Source organism: Bombus pyrosoma, linkage group LG1 (genome assembly GCF_014825855.1).
Source record: "Bombus pyrosoma isolate SC7728 linkage group LG1, ASM1482585v1, whole genome shotgun sequence".
NCBI lineage: Eukaryota > Metazoa > Arthropoda > Insecta > Hymenoptera > Apidae > Bombus > Bombus pyrosoma.
Genome location: NC_057770.1, coordinates 500,000 through 512,176, shown reverse-complemented (window position 1 = coordinate 512,176; position 12,177 = coordinate 500,000). Strand labels below are relative to the sequence as shown.

General features: G+C 48.0%; 1 protein-coding gene across 3 annotated transcripts in view; it reads right to left on the bottom strand.

Annotated features, from left to right (window-relative positions):
* Positions 1-12,177, bottom strand: part of LOC122577854 (hemicentin-1-like) — a 175,623-nt gene that overhangs the window by 27,187 nt on the left and 136,259 nt on the right. For all 3 annotated transcript variants that reach the window (XM_043749569.1, XM_043749560.1, XM_043749575.1), the window contains one exon: positions 4,925-5,052. In XM_043749569.1, coding sequence (XP_043605504.1) covers positions 4,925-5,052 — 128 coding nt within the window. The remainder of the gene's footprint in view (positions 1-4,924; positions 5,053-12,177) is intronic.

Below are 12,177 nucleotides of genomic sequence, written 5' to 3'. Positions count from 1 at the left end.
TGGTATTAAACGTTCCGACCTTTGTCAGGAAAACAATTTACTTTGACGTTTCTCTTAAAGCTGTTTCGACTCGCTTTAATATCGTACACCTCGTAATATCGTAGCCGATACAAGCTTTGAATAACATTCTACGCTTGATCTGCAGCGTCAACGTGTATTTGCTTCTTTAACTAGTGTAGAGACAAGAGAAAGAAAAGCGGTAAGGTAAGTGCCACTGCCTTCGCGTTAATAGGCGGTCTTTTCTTCGCGCAACAAGACGAATCGTTTACCACCAAGTTCAATGATTCCGCTATCTTTCTCGACACGACGTTCCACTGACTTCGAATTCCACCGCCATTATTCCGTTTAATTAAGCGGTCCGCGCGCCGGTTATTGTACACCGCCTCCTCAGGTTCGATGCAGTCGCGTGCTTGCACGGACAAGAAGCAGGTGAAAAAGGGGCTGAAAATACGCGTGCAAGAAGAAATTGCGTCAAAGATCTGCTCCCAAGCAGGCTCGGTCAAAAGCTTTGCCCGTGTCTGAAAACTCGTGGACCTTTCGTCGCCCTTTTCGTTTCTCCGACAATCACCGTCCTCTTCTCACCCCCTCGTTGGCACGCTTTTTGCTCGAACGCGGCCGGCTTTTCACCCCTGGCTGCCGACTTTTTTTCAGTCGAGCCGTTGTAACGACTTCAATTTAGAGGTACGTTCGCAGCATATCCGAGGACGACGAGCACGACCAACCCCTATCCCTTCGCGCGAGCTCGCCCCTCGTCCTCCTTTCTATGTCACGACGCGTCGCGACAAACGGCAACGAAGCAAGTTTTTCGTCGCGTAGAGGCAAGGCGCGTTCGCGACTCGCTCTTTTCTCTCGGACAAGGAAAAGGGAAGAAGGAACACGAGTCGCGATGCTGGAAGAAAGTCGAAGTGGAGCGGAAACCGGTGGACGCGAGTCGGACGCGCAGAGGAAGAGGAAACGGCGCAAGAAACTCGCCGGAAACGTGGCTGAACGACGCGTTTAGCTTCGCAATTGCCGTAATAAAATCGTCTGGCATTAAATCTTGCAGAAGAGACGCGGCATCATCCCTTTTTCCTTCGTTTCTTCTTACGAGGCGGCTTTCACGAGCGCGTTAACGCGTTTGTTTATTCCGGAACAAACCCGAGGAAAAATTTATCGTGCTCAACGGGAAACAAGTAGGATAGGGAAAACGGAATACGGAAGGAAGGAAAGATTAAGGGGCGGTTACACGGCGTCTCTTCCGAAAATTTTGGAACGCGCGGCCAAGTATTTTTCTCCTGACCCAGCTTCCTGGAAAGCGTAATTTGCTGGCGCGAACGGCAGAAAAATTACGGCTCTTGACCCGCCCGACAATACGGCCCGAGGAAAACGCGGCGGACTCGGCGCAACTGTAGCGCATTTATATTTTGATTCACCAGGTTCACTTCCTTGTCGCCATTACCCAGTTCAACGATTTTACAAGCCGTCTGCAACGCGGCAAAGGCGAACTCTATTTTTTCCTCTCTGCTGCGTTTCAACCTGGCGTGTAAACGCTTCATTCCCGTTCGAAAATTTAATGAAAACTGAAAACTTCCGCTTGTCGAATGAAAACGTTAATCGACTCTCCGATCAAATTCAAAGTTCTCGATGATCGCGAACGATCGTTGAAGCGCCAAGTGGTTTCGTGCGATGAAAAAGCGTAGCCGGATCGACGCCACTCGATAATTTTGCGGTAACGTCGCGATACTCTCGACGCGATGACATGAAATGAAAAAAAATATATATATACATATACATATACATATATACATATATAGGTATATTAAGCGCATGAAAATATCGCAAAGTTCGAACTTTGACGTCGAGATCGTGCTACAGTTATCCTCCATTGTTAGCCACCACCGAGTCTTTTCATCGTCTGGGCAATGCGCAGAGGACCATGAAGAACTTAATTACAAGGAAAAGACGATTACGCGAATAGAGGGGTGAGTAGAAAAGAAAGTGGGATAGTAGAGAGAAGAAGGATCGAGACGAGGAAAGTCGGCCGGTTTGCGGAGGCAGTTGCGCGACGGAATAAAAAGTTTCGTCAGGATTAACGATAACGACGATAATGAAGCCGCGTGTCACCGACGACCTGGACGGGCGATCATTGTTCGACGTCGGATATCCCAGAGTCTTGGAAATCTTTTCTTCTCCACCGGTTCGCGAGATGTTCCCTTTTTCCTTCGATCGTGAAACGATGCTACACCCCTCCCACTTTCTCGAGCAAAAGATTCCGCAGGAAGAAACGAAGGTCTCGGAGATCGACGAGTCAGCTTTTTGCATAAATATTCCAGTGGAAATTTCGACCCTGGTCCTGTACCTAGGCGAACGATAACGTCGGCCCATTGAATGCTAGAACAGCGAATTCTCATCTAAATTCACGCAGAGAGTGCGTTCCAGTTATGAAATTGCACTTGGGCAACTGTTTCGCGTAGCGATGTCGCGCGCAAGCGACCGCGAGGTCGGACGAGTTGCACTGACCACAAGAGGACACGGACGAAGACCGACGCAAATCTGTTGCCAGGAAATTACATCCTTTGTTAAACGTCGTATCACCGCCAACTTTCTCCCTTTTTCGTCCTATTCGCACGCTAAAACTTTGCCCTAACTCTCGACGTCGCTCGATCAACCGCCATTCTTCGTTCGTCTCTCCTATTCCTGCGTTCGTACCATCGAGCATCAAGAATTTCCCAACGCTTTTAGAACGTCTCGTCTTCGATCGCGTGCCAGACAGATAAATATACGCTCGCGCGCTACGTTCGACGTACGTGGCTCGCATAGGCGGCGAGGAAAAGTTACGCGCCTCTCTTACGTAGCGCGACTCTGTCCCTCGGTGGCCGTACGTACATTAGGCGACGTATAGATACAAACGACCTGGTCTTTTTTCCAAAAACAATTGGCTCGGCGACGAAACTCGAAAGAAGTTGTCGTCCTCGAAGGAAGACGAATCGCGTTGCCGTTGCCAGTGGCGAGTGCGCGCGTTAACGGCGGCGGTGTTCAGCCAAGAAAAGTCGAGACTTTTCGAGCGGAACGAGCTTTCTTAGATCTTTTCAAATTCGTTGGATTCGTTCCGAGAAAAATACGCAGCGCGGATGTGGTTAGTGAATACCTTCCTGTGGCAACAACCGCCTGCTCCTCGCGGACTTTAAGTAGGTAATTGTGAGTAAATGAGGTGGTCCGCGGCAGCACACTCGCGCAGTTACGCGGTAAAAAATGTAGACGCGGCTGAAAAGATGACTCGGATTTAATTAAAAAATTTTTTTAAACGGATAATCCGTGCGCCCACGTTGAATACCGGCATTACCGACACGGTACTTTCTTTAACCGTAGACGCATTCACTCGGCAATTTGTTCAGCAGCTGTGCGCCACGCCGTACCAAACGTAAGAACCTGGTTCTGAGAATAGATTTCGAAAAACTGAAAAGACGGCGACTCGTTTAAGGATCCGTAAGCGCTTATGCGAATATACGCTGTATAGTTTGAACGTGTTCGATATGTACATATATATGGAAGGGCAAATAGCGGTGCAGGGCTATCGTGCGCGATCGCAACAGATTTCTGTGATCGTCAATGGTGCGTGATAAAAATACGAATAATTTTTGTTTTGATTTTCAATTCTTTATGGAAACTTTAACCATGCGGGGATTCGATTGAAATTGATTTACACGGCAGCCAATATAGAGGTCGGTTAATCGAATCCGTTGCTTCTGCCTCGTGTATTTGTTAATTTAAAAGGTAATGTTCATGCACACGCATGAAATACCATAGGTACTTGCCAGGTTACAGCAGATAATCTATGGAGTATTTATTCGACCGTATTGCCGCGTTTATTCCCCTTTTATTTTTTTATCCATTCTCGATTACACTCTACGGTCACGAACTCCAACCTGAAATTCAACCTCGCGCTACGATGAGTTTCGCATCAATTTCCTGTTTTTCTTTTTTTTTTCTTTTTCTTTACTTCGAATCACTTTGTAGCTTGCTTTCTCGTGGTTTTTCTCTCCAAGACTCGTCTATGCCCCGCTGGATCGTAAATGCGTCCGTACAATACGATGCGTCGTAATATTTCACTTAAGTTCGAGCAGTCGACTCGGTTGCCCCGCAGTCAACGACGAACAAGTATTTATTGTCGGTAGACACGTAACGTCCACTTTCGGTCAGAAACTTATCTCGGGCGAAGTTTACTGGCACCGAGGCAAACGGAGAAAAGTTGGCTGCCAGGAGGTTACAGTGCTGGTAACAATGAACTATCCGGAATCGCGATAGACGGGGGCGCGCCAAGACGTAGGTCCTTTTCTTCCACTCTCCATCTCTCGGGTGCTCTCGGTCAGAGATAACGGCATGCGTGATTTTTCAAATTCTACGTACTTCAACCGTCGTACTTGGAATGCAAGTCGACGAGGGGTAGAAACTTTTTGTTCTAAAAAAAGAAAAATACTTCTATCCTTTTCTTTGCTGACACAATCTTTAATTATCTTTGTTCGATCATCATCTTTTTCGTTCCACGCTATTCGACATTCGAAAGACCGACGATGTGACCTCGCTCGAGCTGACTGGTCTTTCTAATTCGTTGCACGTCGTCCTGTTTGTAGGTTACATTTTTTCAAGCTCTTTTCGCGTCAGTATCCTTTTTTTTTTTTCTTCTAATATTCTTCTTCAATAGCTCTTTTGGCTCTTTTCACGTGCGTTTTGAAGTTCGAACGATAGGAACGGCGAGAGTCACGCGATCGTTTAGGATCGCCGATTTATTTCACAGGCAAATTCGATGAAAATGGAATTCACAGTCGATGGGTTAAATCCCGGACAGCTATGGTGAATAATAGACACGTACCCTACTCACCTATATATCGATACGATGCGTCGTTCTACCGTTACGAGAACTCGCGGATAAATCGCTCGTACTTACTTTCTGATCCTTCTGCCAGATACACTGTCCTCTCTTGCCGAGTACGCGGCAGATCATCTTGGCGTCTTGGCCGGGATTCACCTCGGTATATTGCGGTGACTCTTCGAATTGCTGAATGCCACGGCACACTGTAAGCAAGCGAACAAGCAAAGTCATTAACTCCGACACGGATTCTTGCGAACGATACTTTTAACGATATCGACGGGCGCCTTCAAGTTCTCCTCGCGTAGTTTAACGCGCGATAAAAGAAATTCTCGCATCGGGGTCGAACCAATGGAAAGTTTTGTTTTCAAGCGATGAGGAGATAACAGAAGCAACCGTATAAGCGTCGGTTTATCCAGGTATTAAAGCAGACCGGCGCTCGTTAAAGTTGTTATTTAATTCGCAACTTCGATAAATTCGTTTAACTCGCCCGTTCCCAGTCCGGACCTTCGGTTTTCATCTCGCAGCTTTCCGATAAATTCTATCAGCGGGATAATCGGCTTCGACGGTGAAAACGATGCGTCCTTAATTTTCACGATAGAGAATCTTTACTTCGATTAAAATAGACCGGGTGTCGCTGGCGCGTGCGTCACTTGTTCGTCGGATCTGGAAATTGTACTCGGTAAATAACGACGAACGTCGGTCGAACGGAACAATTCCGGTGACAACAGAAGCGGATAAGCACCGTCGTTTGTTATTCATATTTTTCGATGACAAATCCTGTGTGAAATCTGGAACGACCAGAGGGACCGCTCAATGCGTGGCGTTCTTGTCCATTTGACGTTTCGTTTGCAACGTCGGCGACGTGAAAATTTTATGCGAGCGAGCGAGCACGGCCGCATCGTTCCCGTCGGATTGCGATGTTAAAAATTCAATTTTTTCACCGAGATGGGAGTGTTTTTTTACCAGGCGTACGGTTACGCGGCCACGAAAATAACTTTGCAAAATTAACAAACCGCCGTGCCGGTACCGTTACGTCCTCGGCCCGTCGTGTTTTATGGCCGTGAAAATGAACGTTACCTTGCGAAACGACCGCATGACCAACCAACCTTCCTTCCGCGCGCCACTTCGTGCCACGCCGTCACGGCGACGCGAAACGATGGCCCGCTCGGGATATTGAAACCGTCCCAACGAATGCGAGTCGCCGGCGAGAACAAACAGGCGTGAGTTCGCGGGGATCTTCGATAAGCCGGCGGCGGACTCGCGGAAAATAATTTATAGCGGTGATTCACGGCCGAGACAAAGACCTTAGCCAAAGTTACAGCGTAACTTGCCGAGAATTATGCATTCCCGGGCCGAACTGGCCGACTTATTTTCACCGACTGGCAGAGATAAAGCGGAATTCGCGGAGTTCCGGCTAGTTATCCCGCGAAGGGCTTATGAATTAATATCGCGGGTATCGAGAATACTTGGAGAGAATATTTTAGCGGAATATTCGGGTCGAGGTACGAGGATCGGATCGATCGGACGGTGAAATAAAATCTAATATTCATCGTTGTAACTATGCTCGTAGAATCTCCGGTCGAGCCGGATGGCAAGGAACGACGCCCGAGGAAACGAACCGATCGCCGATCGCCTGTTTACGGTAAAAGTTAAGGAGTTTCGCAACAGGTCGGGCAGTGGATAAATTCGAGGTTTCCCATCTGCCGCTTTACGCTCTGCTCGTCCGTCGAGTTTGTATCGCCCGTTTCGAACAGATCAGAGCAAATATATTTGCAACAAGATCCAGCAAATTTGATGATCCACGATGATCAACGCGAAACGAAACAAACGAATCGCAGTTTTCCTTGTCGATCCTTTACGGCCAAATGGAAAGTAGTCGCAAAATCGCGCCGTCGATACGCAACGAAGTTAAACGATCGACGTGTTTTCCACTTGGCGTACAACGGGAAATTTACGAGACCCCTTCGCGAATCAACGCGTTGTCGCGATCATCGCGCGATAAAAATCCTTTATCCTGTTATTAGTAGCGGGCCGGTGTTTCCCTCTTTCTCGATTCCTGCATTTCAGTCGCTCTCCTCTCGATTCGTCGACGTGCTTCCGGTGCTCGCCCGTATTACGGTTTTCCGTCTCGCTGATTCGTACTGATTGGCTTCTGAATCGTCCAATTATTAATCTCTCATCTGGTTTTCCATGGAAGGCTAAACCGGTCAGGTGGCGCGTGATAGGTCGTTTGGCGGAATCATTCGACTGTACGTATTAATCAAGTTTGTGGGCCAAGCACCAGCCGTGTCTGTCGTTGGCTTCCCGCGATTCTCTGTTATCTGGTTTCATATCTCGCTGGGGGCACGGTTTAACCGTCGACGATAAACGATCACCTTCTTTAAATCGTTTCATCCCGAACGAGCTTCTCCGTTTATTTTAGCGACAGTCGTTTGGCGGATTCGCGACCGACTAGCCGGAGCTAATCGCGTACGCTCGATCGAGCCGACCGGTGCCAAATCTGTTCTATTAATTTCGAAGGTTCGACCCGAAAGAGTACGGCGGGTTAATCTTATCGACATGCTCCGTGGTATCGATCGAAGAGGGCAAAAAGCCGGAACCTTGTCTAGGAACGAACCACGTAATGCCGTCAATGCGAGCAATTTCACGCCAAGCGACTCCCGCCCCGATTCGATGTTCGATTGTACCCGCGGATTACGAAGCAATTATACCCGCTTCTCTCGTGTCCGATCGGCTAAAGAGCTGACCTTTTCGACATCGTCGACCGTTCGTAATTTGTTTCCGACCCGGCCGACCAATCCCGCGCGCTTATTACTCTCGTATCGCGAGATCTTCTTAATCGATCGAGGTTCCTTCAACTCGTTCGTAGAAAAATACTTTAGTTTCTTTAGCGCTGAAATATCGCTGAACTTATCTTCGGTAACGAATCTGCCAGACATTTTCGGAAAATCTTCGAGGCACTGTCGGCCGTCTGACGTAATTAATTATCGGTATTTGTCGTGGTAACGAGGCCATTATCTTGCTACCATACACTTATATCCCAGAATATTTCACGAGTACCTCGGAGAACGTCTTAGCTAGGAGCGCGCGAACGGCTGAGCTAATTTTCCAGAGAAGACCAATTTTTATCCTCGCGCTCACGCATACCGGGGAAGCCGAAACAATTTAAAAGAACGAGAACAGATGGAATTACAAGAACATCGAGAACCGAGCCAGTTGGAAAGAGCTTCGTGTCCGTACGATGGGCTTTTCCGATCTACTCGTCGGTCGGACATCTTTCTACGAAAATGTAAAACAGATACGGCATTTGCAGAGCTCGGTACTTGCCGCAAAGTTTTACCACCATCTTTCCCCCTTGTATCGAACCGAACAAAGAGAAATTATCTTGCTCCACCCGTTTCTCCGGAAACGGAGAAAGAACGCAAGGACAAAAAGAAGCAGCGCAATGGAAAAAGGTTTCTGTAACACGTGTTTGAGCAAGGAAAAATTAACGACCTGTTGTTTTCGCAGTTCGTTTTGCTCTGGCCCTTTCTACTTAATGCAGCCGGTGAATACTTTATTCGAATCGAGGAAACGAATGGGCATCTTAAGTGTTCTCTAAATGAGCGTTCCTCCGCGAGATTAACTCGCGTCTCGCGGACCGACGAATCCGCCATGATTGGTCACCGGCGAGAATGGATTGCAGAGCAAATTCTTCGCAACTGCAGTGAACGATTTTCCGATAAACAGGGAGAGAAGAGAGAAACAGAGAGAGAGAGAGAAAGAGAGACGATCTGTGAAAGCCGGTTACCGCCCGAGCGCATTTACATCGATCCATCGGTACGCGGAACGATAATTTAAAAGGACAACGTTTTCGCAGCACTTCCGCTTCGACCTGTCGATCGGAAGAAGCAAAAAGGAAAACAGGCCGGGAGGAAAAAAGGGAACGTTACGTTGCGCGAGGGATAACAAATGCGCCGGCTGCTGTAACTTGGCGAGCGACGTTACGACGTTCGAGCTTGCAGCTTCCAGGAGGGGAGAAGGTTTTAGATAAAAGCGCGCATGGAAAAATCTTTATTCGTACGATCGACGTACGCGTCGGCTACCTAATTTTCCTTTTAATCCGAGCGAGGCGGAATCAACGCGACAGTAGAGGCGGTAAATCGCGTGGGATATATTTTCTTCGGCCGTAGAAACCGGTATCCTTTAAAGAACTTTTAAAAACACAGCAGCTCTCGGCTCGCGCCGCTTTTCCCTTTAATTTATTTTCTCCAGCCGAAACGGTTTCGGCGGAATTTCGCGAATAACGAACGTTAGCATACATTTCTTCTCCGGTTAAATGAAACGGCGACGTTCGAGCAAAGGGGGTGAATTAAAAAGGAGGAGGCAAGGGGTTGCAGGTAGAAGAAGAAAAAACTGCTAGTGTCAATATATCGTCGGACCTGTGACAGTTTTTAATCGCAGAAGTACGTTATTGGTGATTCTCTGTACATCGTATTCTCTCCTACTCGAACACCGCATATATTTTTTTCCCCGCTGTGTACATACTCGTGTCGGACTTTTGCCTCTATCGATGTTGCCGTTATATTCACGAGACCTGCATATATATCCACACGGTGGTACATACCTTTTCTTCCTCGACGCTCGTCGATGTTGTTGCGAATTAAATGCGACGCGATACGTATCGAACCCGTTACGAGATACATGCGGAGTTGGTCGCGCCGCACCGCGTTCTTCCGATACGAGTGCCACGATACAATGGCGTTCGATATCGATCCGTTTTGGCCGGGCCGGCCTTTCAATTTTCAAAAATGTTGCCAAGTCACTTTTCGCTTCTTACGCGCGTACGCGCGGGGCCTGTCAATCTCTTCGGACGCGAACGTTCGTTTACGTTATCGATGGCAGAGAAATAACAATAGGGAAGGACACGTACCTGCCGTGAATACGAACAGCTTATAGGATTTGCAAATCTAAATTCACCGTTGTGTCGGCGACAATAAGCGAGCCGGCAGCGCGATGTCGCGCTTTATCGTGATTAAATGTCAACACGATCGGAGGCCAGCGATATCGAGTTATCTAAAATTTTTCCAATTACGAAACTGGCGAAACTACGTACGAGGCCACTTGACCGGGTCACTGGCATCCGATCGTCACCGATCTACCGGGCTCCACGGTATTTCGTATCGCCCCAACATTTTCATCGGTATCGTGACCGACGATCGGCCAGTTAACCCGTGTCGTTGCATCGCTCGAAAATTGTTTTATCGCCACGACGGCTTGTTACATCCTTGGTCGCGTTAGCGTCAACCATCGATGTTCCCTACCCGTGTTTCACCGTTCATTGATTAATTTCGCCAAGGCGGAACGCGCAAATTTAATAGCAACCGAACATCGGCGACTCCCACCGTCTCTTATCCGTCCCCCTGCCTCTTCGCCGCTCGTTAGCCATTTTTGTACCGTCGCTGATGCGTTACGAATTCACGCGTAGAAACGCGGTGGGCGTCGACTCGTAAAGGGCGAATAACCTCCTTTAAATCCCCGCCTCGATCCACCGGATCGGTAATTAAATTGTTGCGCGAATTAGCGCGAGCGCTGGCTCGTGCACACAGAACCGCGCTTTTCCGTCCCCCCGTTCTCTTCCTGTGGTTCGACCGAGTATCGCGGAATAAAATTTCTCGATAGCCTCTCTTACCTCCATTGCCTCGGTTACGCGGCAAACACGCTCGCCCGGAACGAGCCACTCCACCGAAAAATTACGGTTTCAAAGAGCTACGGGTAATTCTCGTTGTTTTTCGTCTAACTGGTCTCCGAGCGTTTTTCGCGTGTTCCAGCGGCGGTCGTGCGTAAAGCAAATTCGCCGACGCTCTATGTCGCGAGATCGTCGCGAACTGCTACTTTTGGTAATTGTCAGGTAAATCAACCTATCCACGACAAGGGATCAAAACGGAACGCACGAGGTTTCCGCAGAAGTTGGTTGAACTCGACGCGGAGAACGCGATTTCAGTTTTCACGGTGTCGAGTATTTTCCCTCGTTTATCCTCGGCCACGGCATTATGAAAGGCTATCTGTCTTAATATTTGGTCGACACACAGCCTGCGCGAGGTTCGCGCATCGAACGCGAACGCGTTTCACCGACCAGCTTTCCCTCGAATTATGTTGATACAGTCTACGGGCAGTTTTAGCTTTTCCATTTTTCACGCAGCGCGTACGCGCCACGGCGATTCTTTCACTCAGTGCAGATTCTCTGTGTCCGATGGCGATACGCAACCCTGTATTTATTTTCTGGCAAGTAGGATAGTTTTTTCCACGATTGGACAGCGCTTGGGCAAACGGATTTTATTTGGACGGCACTCCGGGAGAAATGTTTGCAACGACTATTGGAAAATATCGGCAACGATTCGTTTCTCTGCGAATTTCCGTCGTCTCCGCTGAGAGTAGATTAACTTTTTTCGCGATACTCGCCGGAGGATACGATCGTAACGAATAATTCCTGTCGGTACCCCTTCTTTTTTTACGCGTCATGATTTTATCGTAAAACATTTAGTACGTTTCGATCGATCCCCCTTGCCCCTCAGCAGAGGCAAAATATTTCCATACGCTCTGACAAAATTGTTTTCGCACATCGTGTAAAACCAACCGTTACCGCTCTTCATATCTGTTGCAATTTTCATTCAAGCGTTTCACTGTTTTACGAATAAAACTATGCAAATAAAACACTCGACCGACGGATTGTCGATTCCTCACGTATCTAGCACGAAAAAAATATTTATTGCCAACAATGACAAAAGTCACCGTGTATCGATGTGTGTGTGTGTGTCGCTAGCGTACGGTTTTTCCAACTGCAATCGTTGGCCATCCCATGGAATAAACCGTAGCGTTAAACGTAATCGCGCGAACGCATAGGATCGTACTATCGCGTCGTCGTCGCGAAAAGTTAAACGCGCTGGAACGGAAAAAGGTGGCCGCGACAGCGCAGTGCCGCGCAAACTTCTGTTTCAATTCGGATTACACGAACGCGTAAAATTACCGGGCCGGTGTAATATACGAGTGACGTGGATCGGGTATTAAATTACAGTAAAGGATAGGGGGGAAGGGCCGTATCAAAATTTCGTAGGAAACGTTTCAGCACTTTTCGAGGAGTGTCGGTGGAAATCTAATTAACGCGAGTCCGTTTTTAGCTTGGTTTTTTGACGGGGGAAAAAAATTTTTCAGCGCAAAAAATAGGGGATAGAAGCAAAGGAAATAAATGGGGAAAAAAGAGAGCGGCGAGGGAAAACGGGCAGCGATCCTCCGCGATTTCTGTATCCCGTGCAGCGGCGCGCGTTGAAATCCACAGTTTCGATCGATTT